At 33.8% G+C, this 21,211-nt stretch overlaps 2 protein-coding genes across 2 annotated transcripts; both read left to right on the top strand.

The window, feature by feature from the left end:
- The first annotated feature begins 2,356 nt into the window (after positions 1–2,356).
- LOC112000092 (receptor protein kinase TMK1) lies at positions 2,357–5,805 on the top strand. The gene is made up of 2 exons (XM_024032196.2): positions 2,357–4,884; positions 5,081–5,805. The coding sequence occupies exons 1-2, from the start codon at positions 2,526–2,528 to the stop codon at positions 5,608–5,610; spliced, it is 2,889 nt and encodes a 962-aa protein (XP_023887964.2). The 5' UTR covers positions 2,357–2,525; the 3' UTR covers positions 5,611–5,805.
- Positions 5,806–14,947: 9,142 nt separating this feature from the next.
- Positions 14,948–16,537, top strand: LOC112000091 (U-box domain-containing protein 21). Its single transcript, XM_024032195.2, has one exon. It carries the CDS (start codon positions 15,060–15,062, stop codon positions 16,404–16,406), a length of 1,347 nt encoding a protein of 448 aa, XP_023887963.1. The 5' UTR covers positions 14,948–15,059; the 3' UTR covers positions 16,407–16,537.
- Positions 16,538–21,211: the final 4,674 nt, after the last annotated feature.

The raw sequence follows: 21,211 nt of genomic DNA on the forward strand, positions 1-21,211 counted from the left end.
TAAAAAATATTAATCAATAATAATAACAAAATAAATAACTAATTACAAGAAAATATGAATATATTTTATAGTATTAAAATAAATAAACAAAAATAACCAATTCATAGTCATAGCTACTACAAATTTTACTAACTGATATGGTAAAAATGTGATTAGTGTTACTTAAACAATATAATAAATATATGTTTGAAATTATTTTTTTGTGGTTGGTGAGATGCCAATTTGTAAAATATAAGTAATAAAATTTGTAATATATTTAACATCACTCAATAAGAAATATTGAAACATATCATAAAAATTGTGAAAATAATGATATTAAATAAAAAAAATGAGTTGGGTTCAAGTTACACCTAGTGTAACTTTAAGTAATGTTACATCACTCAATAATTTATTATTAGATTAATATTTGAAAATCCAACCGTCGTATTACATGTTTTATATGTTTTTAACATGCATGCCAATTTTCATATCAATCTTCTACTATTTACCATTTGATCCATAAACTCATCTTTTATGCATTATTTTAAACTATAAAAATTTGAATTTTAACAATTGATTGATGACATGGTTATTAATTTTTGATCTCCTTGAGATTTTGCAAGCATGAAGAATATACGAAGATAATGTAATCTAACGGTGGATTTATCAATATTCGCATCTAATTAAAAAATATTGAGTAGTGTAACATTACTTAGAGTTACACCAGGTGTAACTTGAACTCAACCCAAAAAAAATAGTGAAATAGGTGCAACACTGGGACAGACAAAAGCTGCTTATAACTTATACGAATAGTTAAATTGGTGAAAATGTACATGGTTTGGTCTTTGAGAGTAATTTCCCTTTTCTCTTTTTCCTGTCACTTTCAAGTGGGAGTTCTTTTTTTCTCTATGTCAGGGAGTAACTAGTGTAGACTTCAAATGCAAGGATATTTTAGGAGTCAAGGGGGCAGGTGCCCCCCTCGGCCGCTCTGGCTCCGCCCCTGTTATAGGTATAGGAGTTTTTTCTCCCAAAAAAAAAAAAGGGGTATAGGAGTTGGGTTAAGTGTCAAACACACGAGTGAACTTGACTAAAAAATGCAAACTGCCACCTCTAAGTTGCAATTATTTTAATTTGGTTTCTTTATAGTTCAATTTTGGAATATTTATTTGTAATGTGATAATATCATACAACATTTGGAATCTCATTTTCATCTATATTTAAGCAAAAAAAAAAAAACTAACTGTTAAACACATATACTGAATTACACTCTCACTAAGTTCAAACACATTATTTAACCCAAAATACCACTAAAAAAAAAGACATAATTTTAATATATTAAAATTATGTCATTTAACAACTTTAGGGCCTAAATTTAAATAATTTGACCTAAATTTTGTTGTGTTGACTATAGGGATGGAACCAAAACTTAGAGTTAGGGAGACAATTTTACTGTTGACTGTATGTGGTGATTTTAACCTTCGACTTTGTAGCTACTTTGCCCCAAAGGTTTTGGTCTACTACTAATTAACACTGGGAAGCTTTTTTTTTTTTTAATTGATTATATATTTTATTCTTAATTATTTACTGTCTTTCCCTAACATGTTATATGTTAATCTTAAAACCTTATATATTGTATGATTTTGGATTGATTTTTTCTTTTAATTTTTCAGCTGATTTGCTTAATACAACCTTTTAAGAGCATCAATTGTTTTTTAGTAACACCATAGTTTGTCAACATTCTACAAATAATCCTTCAATAGAAAGCTAATATAAATAATATAATTTTTTTATTAGAGATATAAATAATATAATAATTAGTTATGTGTCTAGATGATTTAATTTTTAATTTATGTTTTTTGTATAACACGTATACACTTTTTTTTTTCTTTTGTATAATTATTTGACTAGTAAAATATTAGAATTAAATACCATACTATAAATTTAGTAATTTATATATTATTTAACTTTATTTTTTATTTGATTTACCACATTTTCCTTTAAAAGTATGTTAAAAATCGGCTAAGGATAATAGGAATAATAATTCTACATTTTTACTCCAATAAGCTTTAAGAATAAATAATAATAATAAAAATCAACTTTTACTATCCAATTCATAAATAAAAAAACTATTGTTATTAACTTTAAATAATAATAAAAAAAGTTAACTTTTTGATTATCTCAAATCTTTGACAACCATTATTAACCAATATCCAGAGCCGAAGTGCCAATGACAACTAGGTCTCGTGCCCAGGAATCAGAACCCTACTCACAAGTCACATCCAGCCTTTCACCACTGTCACGACAGCCATAGCTTTCAGACCTTTGGACCCCACAACCCCATGTGCAATTTCTCTCAAATCCTCGAAACCAACACTAACTTCTTTCTCTCTCTTTGCTACTTTCAGTTTCCAAGTTCCAACCTCTGTGTTTTCTTGTTTTTTAACTCAACCCAACTCATCCAATGCACCATTGCACCTAATACAACCTTGAAAAACCCTCTTAACAAACTCTCCTAAACACCCATCTCTCTGCTTCCCTCTCTAAACATGAAGAAGAAAACTCACTCTGAGCACAACAACAAGCTCCTGCTTTTAGCCATTTTTGTTTCTGGGTTCTCTTCAATCTTCCACGGTGTTAGCTCTCAAGCAAACCCGCCGGCGAGTTCAGATGACACTTCAGTAATGTTAGCTCTCAAGAAGACCCTCAATGCACCCGACTCTCTCGGTTGGTCTGACCCGGACCCTTGCCGCTGGAACCATGTGGGCTGCTCAGATAACAAACGGGTCACCCGGATCCAAATCGGCCATCAAAGCCTCAAAGGTACACTCCCTCCAACCCTGCAAAACCTGACCCAACTGGAACGCTTAGAGCTTCAATTCAACGAACTCTCAGGTCCACTTCCTAGCTTAAATGGCTTAGCTTCATTACAAGTACTTTTACTAAGTAGCAACCAGTTTAGTTTCATTCCTAGTGATTTCTTTGCTGGTATGTCTTCGCTTCAGTCTCTTGAGATTGATAATAACCCATTTGCCGGTTGGGAAATCCCTGAAACTCTGAAAGACGCTTCCACACTTCAGAACTTTTCGGCCAACTCGGCCAATATTACTGGAACCATACCCGAGTTTTTCAGTGCTGATGTGTTTCCTGGTCTGACTAATTTGCACTTGGCTTTCAATAGCTTACAAGGTGGCTTGCCTTTGACATTTGCTCACTCACAAATTGAGTCCTTGTGGGTTAATGGGCAAACAAGTGATGGTAAGCTTAGTGGCCCTATTGATGTTATGCAAAACATGACTTCCTTGCAAGAGGTTTGGTTGCACAGTAATGCCTTTTCGGGTCCCTTACCCGATTTTACAAGCTTGAAAGAGTTGGAGAGCTTGAGTTTGAGGGATAACAAGTTTACAGGCCCTGTGCCGGTGTCATTGTTGAATCTTAAATCTTTGAAGGTTGTGAATTTGACAAACAATTTGCTTCAAGGACAAATGCCTGAGTTCTCAAGTGGGGTGGTAGTGGATATGTCCAATGGCTCAAATAGCTTTTGTTTGCCCACTCCTCGTGAGTGTGATTCTAGAGTGAATACATTGCTTTCGATTGTGAAATTAATGGGTTATCCGCTAAAGTTTGCGAATGGTTGGACTGGAAATGATCCGTGTGTGAATTGGATTGGGATCACTTGTAGCAATGGGAATATAACTATTGTGAATTTTCAGAATCTGGGTCTTACAGGTTCGATTTCTACTGAGTTTTCATCTCTCAAATCGTTGCAAAAACTCATACTTGCTGGTAACAATCTTACGGGTTTAATTCCCGTGGAACTTACTACTCTGCCTGCGCTTGCTGAGCTAGATGTTTCAAACAATCAGCTGTATGGGAAAATTCCAGCTTTTAAGAGTAATGTGATGGTGAAGACTAATGGTAACCCTGATATAGGAAAGGAGAAAAGTAGTTCTTCAACTTCAGGTGCACCATCTCAGAATCCAGTGAGTCCATCTACTGGTACAGTTTCTCAAAATAGCGGTGGTTCTGGAAAAGGTGGCAAGAAATCTTCAACAATTATAGGATTAATTGTGTTTTCCGTCGTTGGAGGTGTGTTTCTGATTTTCTTGATTGGTTTGTTGGTTTTCTGTCTGAACAAGATGAAGCAAAAGCGATTTAGCAGAGTACAGAGCCCAAATGCAATGGTGATTCATCCTCGCCATTCTGCATCTGATAGTGAGAGTGTGAAGATTACAGTTGCAGGTTCAAGTGTTAGTGTTGGTGCAGTCAGTGAGGCGCAAAATCTTCCTAGCAGTGAGCCTGGTGACATACAAATAGTTGAAGCAGGTAACATGGTGATATCAATCCAAGTCCTCAGGAACGTGACTAACAATTTCAGTCAACAAAATATATTAGGACAAGGAGGTTTTGGGACTGTCTACAAAGGGGAGTTGCATGATGGTACTAAGATTGCAGTAAAGAGAATGGAGTCCGGGGTAATTGCCGGCAAGGGATTGGCTGAATTTAAGTCTGAGATTGCCGTTTTGACTAAGGTCCGGCACCGGCATCTTGTTGCCCTTCTTGGTTACTGCTTGGATGGGAATGAGAGGCTTCTTGTATATGAGTACATGCCTCAGGGCACACTCAGCAGACATATATTCAACTGGGCAGAAGAAGGATTGAAACCACTGGAATGGACCAAAAGGTTGACCCTTGCCTTAGACGTGGCAAGGGGTGTTGAGTATCTCCATGGGTTGGCCCATCAAAGCTTTATACATAGGGACTTAAAGCCTTCAAACATTCTTCTTGGAGATGATATGAGAGCTAAGGTTGCGGATTTTGGCCTTGTCCGTCTTGCTCCAGAAGGGAAAGGCTCAATTGAGACAAGAATTGCTGGAACTTTTGGATACTTGGCGCCAGAATATGCAGGTACTTCATGTTCTATTTCTGTACAGTTCAATAATTGTGAACATTCTTTTAGGCCTAGATGGATAACAAATCTATTTTTCTTGATATAGCAATGCATTAAATCTGGCATTAAACTTGCTCTAGAATGCATTTCATTTTCGTGGATGTTCCTTGGTTTACACCAACTTAAAATTATTTGTTTTACTTATGATTACAGTTACTGGTCGAGTGACAACCAAGGTTGACATATTTAGTTTTGGGGTGATTTTGATGGAGCTAATCACTGGGAGAAAAGCACTCGATGAGACCCAGCCTGAGGAGAGCATGCACCTTGTAACATGGTTCAAAAGAATGTACATCAACAAGGATTCGTTCTGCAAGGCAATTGACCCCACAATTGACCTCAATGAGGAAACAATTGCGAGTATAAGCAAAGTTGCCGAGTTGGCGGGATATTGTTGTGCAAGGGAACCATTTCAAAGACCTGACATGGGTCATGCCGTCAACGTGCTGTCATCTCTGGTTGAGCTTTGGAAACCCAGTGATCAAAATCCAGAAGACTTGTATGGCATTGACCTCGAAATGTCCTTGCCTCAAGCACTTAAGAAGTGGCAGGCTTATGAAGGTGGAAGCAACATGGAATCTTCTTCCTCTTCACTTCTTCCAAGTTTAGACAATACTCAGACCAGCATACCAACACGCCCATACGGATTTGCTGAGTCTTTTACATCTGCAGATGGCAGATGAGAAGCGGTTGTAAATGATGTTGATGCTGGTTTTGCATGTTCATTCTAATGCTTCTTCCTTGCTGTTCTCTGTGTAGACTTGGTTGCTATCTTGATGTGTTATAGTCTCATCCCACTGTCTGATATTTTTCTTGGTAATGCAGTTTTAATATTCATCACTTGTTTTTGGAAATGAAATGAGTTAGATTCTCAAAGACACCATTTTTGTTGATAGCTTTGCATCTTCAATTGTCATCCCTCATTATTTTGGGGGCCCTAAAGGAGTAATTTGAGAAATTAGTGCTTCTCATGTGCATTAAAAACCAAGATTGCAAGAGACATGACATGATGACATTGTTTTGAACATTATCTTATGACATGATTTGTAATAATAGCTTCAGTTTCTTCAGTGACTCCATATAATCGAAATGACTTGAAATTTGGAAGGACTAAATGTAATTTCCTGATCCGCCCTTAATGTTTTCTATAAGACATTGTGGTCCACTGGACAACCAAAACTTTGATACAATGAGTAATTATGTCAATGGGGCTGTTGGGGCAGGTTGAGTGACCAACTATTATGCTGAATCAACTTTATATAAACAAATCTATATAAAATTAGTATGGTCCTAAGTTTAATCAAAGAGATTAAATTGGGTCAGGAGCTGTGTGATTTACGCCAGCCAATAGCAAATAATAAAAAAACATTTTTTCTCTCTCCTCTTCCCATTTCCCTCAGTTTTCCAGAAACATTGAAGGCTAGAAACAACGTTGAAGGAAAATCACAGACATGGTACCAGCTATGGTTTTCACAGTGGCAGGACATTTCCCAGTCTTCAGCTGATCCAAACTCTTTATCACAAGCTCTCTCAAAGGCCCAATCTTGACCAATAGAAGAAATGCCAAAACACCCTTAGCAAACAAAACCAAGAAGAACAACTGAATCATTTCTCTACTTCAACAAAGCAAGCCTTGATTTTTCTCTCTCTCCAATGCCAATTAATATTCACAAAAATTTATGAAAACCCACTTCACCAAAACAAGTTTTAAGCTTTAAAAAATGAGGTTTTTTCAAATCCATAGATCCACAGACCCATCCATTAACAAAGAGCAAGAAACTTTCTTGCAGAGACCCGTTTGCTCTTTCTGATTGGAATAAGAAAAACACACACTAGAACCATATCAGCAGTAAACAAATGCAAAAGCCTTAATTTTCCTAAAATGGGTTGAGGAAATAAAGGAAACCCACTTCAAAAAACCTGGTTTCAAGATCTGTGCATTTAGTCATATGTAGATAGAAAGAAAGGAATAAAGAGCAGAGTCCCATTTGTTCTTTTAATGGATTTTTTGTGAAAATTGATTTGTTAATTTTGGCTTGGGGATTAACGGGGTTGTAAATAAGTAATTGGTTTTTTCTCATTTGCTTTTTTTAGGCCAAAAGGTATTAAAGGGGCCAAATGAAAAGAATGTAGAAACTGCTGGGTTGATTTTTTTTTTTTGGGTGGATCTGAGTTTGTGGCATGGGTTTCTCACTGTATTTTTTTGTGAGTTCCATTGATGGATGGCTTGGGTGCGTGAACAGCTCCTTTGCTGGGATTTTTTTATAAAATTTGCAGGCTTTCAGAGGATTTTGCAGAAGAGAGGGAGATATGAAGAAAAGAGATGCTGTGGCTCCTTCAACGTTGTTTCAAGCCTTCAATGTTTCTAAAAAAGTGAGGGACATGGGAAGAGAAGAGGAGAGAAGGGGAAAAAAAAAATTATTATTTGCTGACGTGTGAGGTCAGGATTGGCCGCGTAAAGTACACCTTTTACGCCAGCTCTGACCCAATTTAATCTCTTAATGAAATCGTCAAGAGCCTTATTATCAATAAATAAATAAATTGTCACGAGCCTCTGTTATCTTGCGACTGCCTGTCTCACTGTCGGAATCGAATCCTTGATAAAGGTACCTTCATCTTACTGTGGTAAAAAAATAAATAAAATAAATAAAAATTCTTATCATAATATGTAACAGTAAATTTTATATATTTAGAAGTAAATCATTAAAAATAATAATAATAATAATAATAAAAGAAGAAGTAAATCATTTTCAAATGACCTTTAGACTAGTGGCACATCCTCACCTAGAAGAAAAATGAGAAAATAGTTTCAACTCCATGGACCAATGGATCTCCTTTTTCATATAAGAATCTACTTTGTTTTCTTTGATAAGATTCTACCTCTTTTATTAGTTGGTTTTGACTTTCAAGAATACATAAAGCAAGAATGTCGGAAAGTGGTAAGAAAAAGTCCATTCAACTATCACTCGGGACAAGAATAGTGTCCAGCTTTTGACGAAATTATTTAGATCCAAGGAAATCTGTATTGTTATAGAGGGTGTATATTCTTAAACTTTTTATGGGAAATTCATTGCAAGTTATAACTAGTAAATTAACCCACGTTAAATGGTGAAGATAGATGGAGAGGTAAAAATTATGTGTATGTAAAAAAGGGAAAAATTAACCCACTTTTCTCTCATACTTGACTGGCTCCACAGTCCACAAAAATGTGGGAGTCAAAATTGTAATGCTTGTGTGTGTATTTTTTTTTCTTTTTTAAAGATTTATGAGAGTCTGTAAGTATGGTTTGTGAGATTTGGATTAGTGTGTTTGTAGTATATATCATTGATTGTAAGTTTTGATTGGTGGTATCTATAGATATAGGCAAAGAGTTGGTCGAGCTTATGCCATCACCACAGATCAAGGGTCCATATGGTAACGTTGTTCTAGTAACGTTATTTGTATTTTTTAAAAATACGTGTGAGTGAAAAATTATATAAAAATATGTGTAATGTTGTTTAAAAATCGAAAATTGTTGCTTAAAATACCATACCAAACGGCCCCCAAATGTCACAAGAATACTTTTTTTTTTAATAAAAAAAATAGAATGCCAAAAGAAATATTATTGAAAAAACAAGTCTAAATTGTAAATTGCAAACTTTAAATTTATGGTCATTTTGATATTATTCCTTATGCTTAAAATTTCGAATTTACGTACTTAACATTTGCATTCATTTTTATTCTTGTGCTTTTGTTCATTCCTATTAATGACACAATTATTCAATGTCATATAAACCAGTAATATGTGTTAATTAGTCCAATTCAGATATGTCACCTAAATTAAATTGGACGAAAAATTATAGAAATTAAAACAATATAGTAACTCAATGTATTTATTTTGTTAGCATTTAAACAAGAGCTACCCACTCCACCATCGCCTCACTACCCACACTACCATCATCCCCGCTACAACATGAGGTGGTATCTCAAGGAATGGTTTCATGAGACTTTTCTCTCATAGGATGTTAGAACCCAGAAATATATGGCTTCCATATGAGATAATTTTCTTTGCAATACATTTTTACCACACTAAAATCAAAACTCGTTCAGCCAATCTACATCTATATTTATATATATATTTAAAAGCTGAAGCGTAACATTTATTATTGTTATGCTCATATTGCACCACCTCATCCGCCATGTCATTGACTACATAATCATTCTTTTTCTTATTTAATTTTTATTCCTAAATTTGGTTTTATATATATATATGTAGATTGACTTTACAGATTCATTTTAAGCTGTTTTAACTTTATATATAACTTTGCCTTTACACATTCATCTACTTTAATTTAGATGTTATAACTAAGCAATAAAATCAATAAAGAATCTAAAACCAAAAACAATGTCTATACATATCTATCTATACTATTATATAATAATGGAAGCTTTAAAATAAATTTTACAAAAGCTCTCTTTGTGCCATGTCATTAGCATCCTTTTTTTTTTTTTTTTTTTTTTGCAATTTTTACTTTGTTTAACCTTTCATCTTTTTCAACAATTGTTTTCTTAGTTCAATTTTTCATCTTCTCCAATCAATGGCTTCTTAAAGTTTTCATTTGCTTTCTTTTATAAATTTTTAAATTTTCTCCTTTATATCTTCATAAATTCTACAATTTCACTTTTTTGAACCTTTCATCTACTTCCACCCTTCCAAACTTTTATCTTCATAAATTTTACAATTTTACTTTTTTGAACCTTTCATCTGCTTTCACTCTTCCTCTTCCAACTTGATTTTCTTACAAATTTCTTGTACTTCATCTCCACATTTCCCCTATTCCTTCCAAGTTGTTCACTGCAAAAAAAGGTCAATTCTTCTCTCTCTCGCTCTCTCTCTCTCCAATTTTGTCTCTTGATACTTTTTTTTTTAATTATTGTTTCAACCACTTCCCCCCCCCCCCCCCTAATGGTTCTTTTTGTTATTGTTGATTTAATTGTCACTTCAATTTGTTTTGTCTTTTTGGCAAATTTATATTGACTTTTATGCATATTTAGGTATTTTGGTATTCCAATTCCCAATAAAAAAAAAATCGTTTTTTTTAGTGATTCAATTAGATGTTAAACTATGAGAATTTACTAAGTTTTGTTTATTTTTAAATCATTTTGAGTGAACAAAACTGTAGTTTTTGTAGAGAAAGTACTCTCAATAATTGTATTAGAAATACTCTATAGTGCCACTTATTTAGATAAAAGCAAAGGTTAATCAAATGTAAATAATTGAATGAGTGACATATTTTAGCTTTCACAGTTGTATTTTCATTATTATTAATTTGTTGTTGTTGTTGTTGTTATTATTAATTATTATAATGATGCACATAGAAACTTAATTTTGAGATTTTGCTAATAATTGTTTATTCTATAATCTTTTTGAGTGGACAAATTTGTCGTTTCTGTAGAGAAAATCTTAATATATTATAAATAAAAAATAAAAAATTACTTTCCTAATCGATCAAATTAATCATTGTTAAGCGATGATTGATATGACATTTTGCAAAACGATGATTGATGAGACATTTTCTTTTTTTCCAAAGCATCTTCATATGGGTATATTTTGATTTAATGTATTTTTATGGATGTATTGAGATAAGTAATGTATTCAAAAAGAGAGATCATGATTATACTTTGTATACTTTAAAAGAGATAGATTGGTTTGGAATTAAAGAAAACATTAAAATAGGATGCTGCAAGTTGAAATTTATTAATGGTGGGAAAAAAGCTATTTTTCTCATTCTTTTCTAAATGTCATAATTGGAAAGTTTTAATCCACACTATATTCTATCAATAGTAAATTGTATAATTTTTTATTTATAGGGAACACAAAATTCATTACTTAAAAAAAAAAAAAAAAAAAAAAAAAAAAAAAAAAGACCCTTTCCCTTTGTTGGTTTTGTAAATAGTTATATAAAAAAGGAAATTTCTTAGTTAATAGTTTAATACATTTAAAATGAAATTCTCTTATGAGAAAACACTATGTTAGTCCTAATATATAATTTTATGAATATTAAAAAAATAAATTATATATTTTATTTTATTTTAAAATAATTAAATATTCTTGTGTATGGCGCGGGGTTGCGACTAGTATAGAATAAAATACACAAGCACAACACCAAGCAAACCCAGGCATGCACCATAAACATAGATTAAACCAATTCAGATCCACACCCAACTAAAATTTTTATGTGCTTAATTGCTTAATTAGGCTTTAACGGAATAAGTCTTTTTCCCCCTCTATTAATGAGTACTTAAATTTAATGCTACTTGTATGGAAAGTATTAAAAAAAAAACGGTTAAAAAAAGGGGTTTGACATTTTGACTTACTTCTAGTATTTTTTTTAAATAAATCTTTTTTTTTTTAAAATAAGAGACTGTCACATTACCTACTAACTAAATAAAGTATGAGAATTAAAAACTCGCTATCACTTGCCATTATATATTTAAAATAAAAGGACATGTCTAGTTAAAAAAATACTGAAGATAAGCCAACTCTTAAAATAGTTAGTTACTTTAACAAGTGTTAGTGCTCTTAGAACAATTATTAATAAACTATTTTAGAAAAATTTTACTATTATTTTTTATGAAAAATATAAAAAAGGTCAAAACAATTATTTTTTTTTCTCGTAAAATTTTTCTTAAAATAGCTACTAAACTAAAATATTGTCTTCCGTTAACATTTATAAATATGCCTAGGAATCTTCCCAATTTACGTTCTGATGAGAGCACCCACATCCGAGCTTGTTCTAGATAGCGTGTGGATATTGTTTATTACGCGGATGCGGGTGAGAGTAGCTAGCTGTCGCCCACATGGGTTCACATTTCCAACAGGCAAAGGTATCTTTTTACCTGTCAATGACTTTGTTTACTTCATTCTTTTATTTATAGATCAGATCTCTCATCTCTATCTCTGCTTTGGGCATTTGCCTGTTGTATTTATCATACATTTTTTTGATCAGTGAAAATGATGGCCATACCAACTGGCCTCGACAGATTCCCCAAGTTTTCATATATGGGATAAAATAAATATAAATAAAAATTAACAAATCTCTATCTGCCAAATATGAAATATCTGTTTGGATACTGTTTTTTGGATTTAACATCTAGTTAGGTATAGTGCAACTTTTGTCAATATCACATCTTGATAAAATAATGTGTTTTGCCTTATGATTTTGGACAAAATTTATATTTAGATTACATCCTCTCCTTATATTCTAGATGATTGAAATATATTTTAAGATAATCATAGATAGATTGTAAATAAACCAAGCCGATCATAAACAACTCGGACTCAGCTTGATAAAAAACTCGTTCATATTTGTTTATTTATAAATAAACCAAGCTTGAGCCTTAATTTTAAGCTCATTTAATAAACAAGCCGAGCTCGAGCAAAAAAAAAAAAAAAATTGTTCGCAAACAAGCTTGTGAGCTATAAAGTTTGATACAAAACAATTCAAGCATAGACTCATTTATAAGTTTGTATGTGTTAGCTAAATATACTCATTATACATATCTTAATAATGACATGGCTAACATGGGACCACTAAACTCACCAAGAACTACTTTAGACTTTAGTTGCATTTAAAAATAAATTAATTAATTAAGTGTTCCACATATGATCTTTCCCCATCAATTAGCTAATGTAAAGTCATGAAACATGTTAGTAATTTCCCATTCATAGTAGTTACAATCAAGTATTTTTCTAATTCTTCACCATCTAATGTGAATGTAAAAATGGTATTTTGAATCATTGTTAAAGTTGTAGACAAGAAAGGATGAATGAATGAATTTAATTATATAAAATTTTAATTTGAATAATAGTTAATCATAAGTAGGATTAGACGCATGATAAAATGAGTATACTATTTTTTTTCTTAATTTTAGAGATTTAAGTATTTGATAATATAATTTTCTTAGGTCTTAAGCTCAAAAGCTTGTCCTGAGCTCAAGTTTGAAAACCATTTAATAATTTTTTATTAAATTAATATTTTGAAAATCTCATCATGAAATTAAATGTTCTTAAAACACATACCAAATTTCATAATAATTGAATATTATTTACTATTAAATCCATAAACTCATCACTTATGCACAATTTTAAAATACAAAAAGTTAAAAGTTAAACATTTTATTGATGAGATAGCATGTATTTTGTGGGTACTTCAACTATTTTGGAGATTTTAAGATATTTTGGTCATTTGGAGGTTTCAAGAGTATTTTGGTAATTTTGGATAAAATTGAGGTTATTTTGGAGTTTCTAATGGGAATCTTGGTTAGTTTGGAGGATTTATTTTTGGAGATTTTGAGGATGATTTCGTAGTTGAAGATAACAAAAACATACGAAGGATAAATTTGAAATTATGTTTTATTTATTTATTTATTTATTTTTACTTAAGTAATTTAGTTATTTAGGATCAGTTTGAAGTTCGCTTATTTTACTGAAATTAAAAACTTTTTGCTAAAAGTACTATAGATAAAAGTAAAAGTTAGTTGAAAAAGTACAGTGTGACCTATGAATAGTACAAAAAAGTGTTGTAGGGCTCATAAATAGTAACAAAAATAAACTGAATAGTAAAATAAGTTGACAAAAATAAGTGTTATCAAACGCATACTTAACATAAAATTTCATACCGCCATATATCAAATTATCATCTTTTTATAATTACCTTTGTTTGGTTCGTTTTTCAAAAGGGCCAATAAATTGAACCTATCAACCCGGGTTCAAAACAAGGGAGAATTAAGCCCACAACTCACTGTAATAATTACATAGAACCTGATAGTGCATAGCATAAAAGAACATGTTAAGACACAAGCTCATAATGAAGACAAAGAGGATGTTTATAGTGTTCAACAAACGATACAAATAATTTTCTTCAATTTTACATAAAAAAGTGTGGATATTAAGGGAGGTGACGAAGGAGAGAGAAAGGACCCATCACACGCATAAACACAATTCTTTTGAGCTGCTCTATTTACCCCAAGTCAGAGTAGCAATGCGTTTGAGAATTGTATAGAATTGATGGTGAGAAGTTGATTCATTCTTACCTCACTCATTAGGATTTATAATAGATTAAGAAAACTCCTATTATCGATCTCAACATAAGAACTAAGACTTTTGATTGTTGGATTTAGAAAAATGACAACCTTTTGTGTGTGTGATACTGTTACTAGAGAACTAGTGGACTATCACTCTTGGACCATCTCTAATCTTTAAATTCAGTTTTTATTTTTATTTTTTGAAGGTACCTGTCAATCTTAAACTCTGATAATGTGTCACTAGAATAATAATTTCTTTTGAGAATTAAAAAAAATAAATAATGTTACCCATATACCTAACTAGTCGTGATTAAATCTAAAAAGTAGATGTAATTTTAATATTTCCGATTACGGTGTAATGTTTATTACATAATAAGTGAGGTTTTATTTTTTTGTTTGGGAGTCAAACAAAAATTGTGGATTGGCTTAAAAAAAAAAGGGGGTGATACATTAGTTTGATGCAACTTTAGCTGAAAACAGGGAAAATAATCAGATGCACATAAAATCATACGGTCGAGAATATCATACATGTGTGATCAAGTCACTGCACTCGTGTGAAATTTGAAGGAAAATGATAAGACTAACACGCACACACCGCACACGCACACGCACTGACTTGTCATAGACGGGCCAGTGTGAGTGCTTGACCCAGACCCAGACCCAGACCCAGAGAGGCAGGACCCAGTCAGCAGGTCAAATTGCCTCGGCCGACCTAATACATCTCTCAGTCACTGTCACAGACACTGTAATCCCAACGACCGACTTAAATACTTGTTCAACGGTCAACATTCAAACTCATCCAACGTACCAATCTCGCTTTCCTTTGAATTTTTGAACGTTTTATTTTCTTCCTACTACTTTCTTTTCCCCTACCTTACCTTAGTTTGACCCGCGTTAAGAAACAAAACAATAATAGTCTCATACACGCATATTTATAAATACCCCTCCACTTCCTTTGCATTCTTCACAACTTGCAAAACCACATATATAGAACTACAACAAACAAAACTACAAAGTACCCCCCCATTCATTCATAGATACATATATTTCATCACAAACTAACACAATGATTCTATCTTGGAGAAGAAGGAGATCGAGCAACAACAAGAGCAGCGAGCCTGCTTTGAATGACAGCAGTTTGGACACGGAGGTTATGATTCCAACCCACTTTCGGTGTCCGATTTCTCTTGATTTGTTGAAAGATCCTGTCACGTTGTCTACTGGGATCACGTACGATCGAGAGAGCATCGAGAGGTGGATTGAGTCTGGCAACCAAACTTGTCCGGTGACAAACCAAGTCTTGAACAGCTTCGATCAAATCCCGAACCATGCATTGCGCAAGATGATTCAAGACTGGTGTGTCAAGAATCGATCTTATGGGATTGAGAGGATTCCCACGCCTCGAGTTCCCGTGAGCCCGTATGAGGTTTCGGGGATTTGTTCGAGAATTGAGGTCGCAACTCGATGTGGGGATGACAGAAAGTGCGTAGATTTGGTGAGGAAGATAAAGGCCTGGGGGAACGAAAGCGAGCGAAACAGGCGGTGCGTTGTGAACAATGGAGCTGGGTGTGTGTTATCTAATACGTTTCTTTCATTTGCGAGCGTTTCTATTGAGAAACATGTGGGGTTGTTGGTTGAGATCTTATCTGTCTTGGAATGGATGTTTCCACTTGGTGAAGAAGGGCAATCAAAATTGGGATCAACAGCGTCCTTAAGTTGCATTGTTTGGGTTTTGAAGAATGGTGATCTTTCGGCTAGACAAAAGGCTGTTTCAGTACTCAAAGAGCTGCTTTCTTTGAATCAAAGACTTGTTGATAAGTTGGCAGAGATTGAAGGAATTAGTGAAGCTTTAGTTAAAATAATTAGAGAGCCTATTTGTCCTAAGGCTACAAAAGCTTCTTTGACAGCTATATTCTATATGATTTCTCCATCTCAAACCAGTGTGAGATTCACATCAAGATTTGTGGAACTGGGTTTGGTTTCGTTAATCACAGAAATCCTTGTCGATGCAGAGAAAGGAACATCTGAAAGGGCTTTAGGTGTTTTGTCTGGTATTTGTGATAGCAAAGAAGGGAGAGAAGAGGCATCTAAGAATGCTCTAACTATGCCAATTTTGGTTAAGAAGATGTTGCGGATATCAGAGATGGCAACGGAGTTTGCAGTGTGTACTCTTTGGAAGCTCTGCAAGAATTCTAAGAAGGAAGAAGATGGTGATGGAGGTGTTTTAGTTGAGGCACTTCAATCAGGTGTTTTTCAAAAGCTTTTGGTTCTCCTGCAGGTTGGTTGTAGTGAGACCATAAAGGAGAAGGTCACTGAGCTGTTGAAATTGCTGAATCTTCAGAGAAATAGGTCTAACTGTGTTGATACATCAATGGATTTCAAGTATCTCAAAGGTCGTTTTGATTCAAGATAGAAAAATTTATTTTTCCCCTTACTTAGATGAGAAGAAAATTTGTACAAATCTATACAGAACTTTATTCAATTTTGTGAACAAAATGTATACAATCATAGAGAAATATATTCATTTTGTCAAAATTATATCCATTTAAAGAGTTTCGAGAGTATTGATTGTGATTAATGTTTGCGTTTATAGAACCCTATTTTAGACCAAATTAGACAATTATGAAACCAATTTGTAATATAACTCACATGTGCCATAAAAATATATATATATATATATATATAACTCACATGTGAGGTAGAAGGACTATTGTTAGTATTCAGCCACACAAAAAAAAAAAGAAAAAAATTGCAGTCGCACAAATTAAATAAAAAATAAAAGGATATGTCACAGTTGTCATAGCATGTTATCAATTGTCATTATCAAATTTCCTTTTTGTTTCTTCTACAGCATCCCAAAATTCCAAATTAATGAGATGGGACCTTTTTTTTCAAAGATGATTTTGAGAGGGCACTTGAAAAATCATTTACTGATTTCTTTTTTCAATTTGTAGGAAGGCAGGCAGGTACCCTTTTAGATGTATTACGATGGACCCCGGACCCGTCAAAATCAAAATGTCCAGTTGTCGACGCGTACGTTTTGGTTGGTCGAAAGTCGGATTCCATCCACCACAATAATATGCCAGGCTAGCTAGCTAGACTTATATCTGTTGAGGCTTATATGATTTTTTGATTAATCCTTGCAAGTGATTTTTTTTAGCACAACGTTTGATTTAGAAGGTGATCAAATAAATCTTTCAAATAACTGCCGTCCACCAGCCCCATTTGCCCAAACCTGAGCCAATTGTCACCCGAACGAACACTATCATGGTCGGTGGCACTGGTGGGTGTCCTCCAAAACCTAACAGGAAAGAGTCAAGTGATTGATATTCCATCCAAAACTCGATAAAAACTGACCTGACCGACCCTCCATCCAAATATCTCAAAAATCTCACTGAATTCCTTTATCTCTACCAAGATTTTGCCTAGATTTGGTGAGATATTTGGTGGAGATCTTGCAATCTGCGATCTTCGCCCAAATCTGGTCAAGATCTCAAGCAAGTTCTGGTGGAGATCTCGCAATCTTTGTCCAAATCTGGCCAAGATCTTGCGATCTCCGACAAGATAGGAAGAAAATCTAAAGTCTTTCTACGATATCCACCGATCGCCACCACCTTCTCGGTTCCAACCAAAACTGACTCAAACTCATGGAAATCCCAACTCGAACCGAATTGATCATCATCTTGGTTGGTGGCGGGTACTTCGATTTACAATCTGATGGAGTCGAGTTGAGTTCGAGTTGGGCACAAACCCGACCCGTGGACAGCCCCCTACTTTCAATCTTAACTTAGATGTGATAGAACTATGATTCTCCAAAAAAAAAAAAAAAAAAAAATGTTGTGATAGGACTAGGACTATTGGTAGTCATGACCAAGATACCACAACATATAAAGACAAAAAAAAAAAAAAAAAAAAAAAAAAAAAAAAAAAAAAAATGTAGCTTGAATTTTAAGGGAGAAAAAAACAGAAGGTGGTCATTTGGGATGAACTAGGAATATAGGATCTTTCGGGATCATAAAGCTCAAACGTGTGGATTAGTCCAAAAGCCATACTGAAGGTGAAAAAAACTACAATAGCAACTCTGGGATATACACCAAGCCAACAAATGTAAAGTATACGATGATGCTGCCAATTTAACATAATCAGTGTCACACCTATGGCTAAAATATAAGATTAAACTTTTAGATTAAGTGTGTTTTTATAAGTTATATTAATATTTCAATTGTATTTTCTCAAAGTCTTATCTCCCTAATCAATGGTATCAAAGTCTGTGGTGTCAAAACCAATGTACAAGCAATTGGAAACTCCCCAATTATTATCTTTTGGTAGATTGATTGTGATTAATTTGCTATGGAGGGAGCAGCTTGCGTCCCAATTAAGTTTGTGTACAAAAATAATTATAGGTAGTTTGAACTAGCTAGTCAATGCTTGGAGAGGGAAATTATAGTTGGATTAAATTTGAATTGTTGACATTGGACTTTTTTTCCCATTGAATGGAAAAAAAATTACACCATGGAGTCATAGACAAAGAATAACAAAACAATTATTAAACACTCGAATCACTCCCGATGACTTTGGCGACCTTCACGAAGATTCACAGGAAAAATCAAACCAGAAAAAGAATTAGAAACACCCCATTTTGCTCAATAATTTGCCTGGTTCTTATCTTTATGCACCCTAAGAAAATTGAATTTTTACACTAGGCCTACCATGAGCAAGAGCATAATATCCTCTACCAATTGCCAACACTCCCAATTTATGGGCTTTCATTGATCTTTAGTTCCCTGCACTGTACAACTGTCTTTGTTTTCACTTTTCACCCTCTATGATTATCTGAAACCATTTAACACAAGTTAATTCAACTGCTCTTTTTAAAAGCAAGAGCTTCCCATACATTTCGAGAGCAAGCTGAAGCATTCCAAACCTACGTTGATACGCATTCACCTTCATGATTTCTAGCTATTGCCTTTGCTCCAGGCTACATCCACATCAATTTCAGGACAATGTTAGGTGCACATACCAAATACACATAGTAAAATGGGCCACAGCATCACAAAGAAAAGATAAGAGTGCCACCTCAGCTGGATAGCATAAAATCTGTAACCAAAACACCCATTTACCTCAAAATTGCTGTTCCACCTAAATATGAAAGAAATTTTGGAACGTAGAGTCCTTCCACACAATTCGTCACCGGAGAGAGTGACGTAGGATAGAATCTGTAATTTATTTATTTATTCTTTATATTTTTATATAATTTTTGAAATTTTAGGTTTAAGAGTTTTATTTCCTTGATTTTAGATGTTTTTTTTTTTTAATGTTTTTTAAAGTCAAATTATAATCATATTATGGTTGTGTATCAATTAGAATTTGTTTTTGGATATATTTTCTTATCAGTCAAACTTTACCGTAAGTTTGTAAATAAAAATTGACATTTAGTATCTATTTTAATTAAAAGCCAGCATTTTGTCTCCCTTTTTGTAATGAATTTTAGACCACTCTCATTGTGGATTTGAGGTTATCTTTAAGAAGCAAACATATTTTGTTTTTTTACAATTTTCAGCTTGCATCAGTTGGTTTTAGAGTCTTGTCATGGCTCTGATTTGTTGGTAACAAATAGGTAGTGGTGGCTCAACAAATTCTGAGGCCTAAGACGATATATTTAAATAGGGTCTTTTTATCATCACTTAAATAATATTTAACTAGTATTTAATATCATAATTTTTTTATAACAAAAATCTATTCTTTTTATTTTGTAATATGCTTTTTTTTTTTTGGTGGAAAAATGCTAAAGATATAACAAATTTTACTACAAAAACACTTACAAACGATGTAGCAATGATGTGATTAGTGACACTTCAAGAAGATAATAAACAAGTATTTGAATGAATGATGTTAGGAATATGATAAATTTTACAACATGTGTGGGTGCCTTTTTTCTCCAGCACTATGGCCCAAGGATCCTAGGCTGAATAAAATGTTCTTGATGGACTGGGCTCGATTCACCGCAGCTAAAGGGTTGTTTAAGAACTGATTGGTGCACAAAACAAGCTTCCTACAATACAAATAGCTAACAAACAAGTATATCCGTATTGAATGACATTTTAACAGTAAAGGTATGCACAACAAGTGAAATATGATGCAAGACAAGTTAGGGATCCCCTAATTAATGAGGTGTATTTTATTAATTTCCCTTAGTTGTGATTATAGTGCTCACTAAGACGTGGTGTAAGGTTCAACTGAGTTCAAAAGTTACAGACTTTGATAGCTATTCAAGCTTCAAAGGCTTGCAAAGTTTGAATTTATTGAATCCGAGCATGTACTATAGTGGCTACCTCTGGGATACCGGGAACGGTTCCTCTGTTTTCTCTTAAGTTTACAGAGCCTTTTCTATAATTTTATGAGACTTTAGATTGTGAATGCCTCAAATGATCTAATCGTAAATGAATTCTCTATCCCTTAGTCTGAATTCCAATCCCCTGTAGCATGGACCCCTTCCTCCTTTTATAGCACAACTTTGGGCTCTGGGGGTACTAACGATTTCTCCCTTTTGCCCCTTAGAGCTCGTGCCGTGCCAGGTTGCTCAGGGTCATGTCTTTTCCCTTTTTCTTCATAGTTTCTTGCTTTTTGGTCCGACCAAGTGAAAGTCCCTTAGCTAGTTTTCTATTTCCAAATTTCTCCGTTGGCTGGTCTGAAGCTTTTTGGCTTTTTCTTCTCAGTGCTCCAGCCCTTTTTCAGTTGTACTCTTCCTTGTCACTTTCTCCAAATGGTTGCGACCAGGCTCCTGCGCGTACCTCCTGGCTCCACTGCATGTTTGGAGCATGAGACCCACATGCCCTTTGTCTTTTATCTCTCTTTGAATTTACTTTAATCTCACTTCACGCGTCCAGGGATCTCCTAACTCTGGGGGCTTCTGGGATCCTGACCCAGTTCTTCTTTCTGGGCTTTCTTTGGTTCGCTGGTTCTGCCTGTTTTGGGCTTTTTTTTCGTGGATCTCTGGATTCTATTCCTCTGGGCTTCTTCCCATTTCTTTCTTTCTTCTATCTTTTCTTTATTGTGAGAGCCCAGCCTTTCCAGTTTTATTATTCATTTATTTTTTGTGTGAAATGGGCCCAACGTTTTTTTACTTTTTTGGGCCTTAGTTTGTAGCCATTTAATTTTGAACCTCAACATTTAACCCCCCGAGCTCATGGGTTGCCTGCAGCCCATGCGTGAGTTTTC

The sequence above is a fragment of the Quercus suber genome, unplaced genomic scaffold, assembly GCF_002906115.3.
Source record: "Quercus suber isolate HL8 unplaced genomic scaffold, Cork oak 2.0 scaffold_8, whole genome shotgun sequence".
In the NCBI taxonomy this organism is placed as follows: Eukaryota; Viridiplantae; Streptophyta; class Magnoliopsida; order Fagales; family Fagaceae; genus Quercus; species Quercus suber.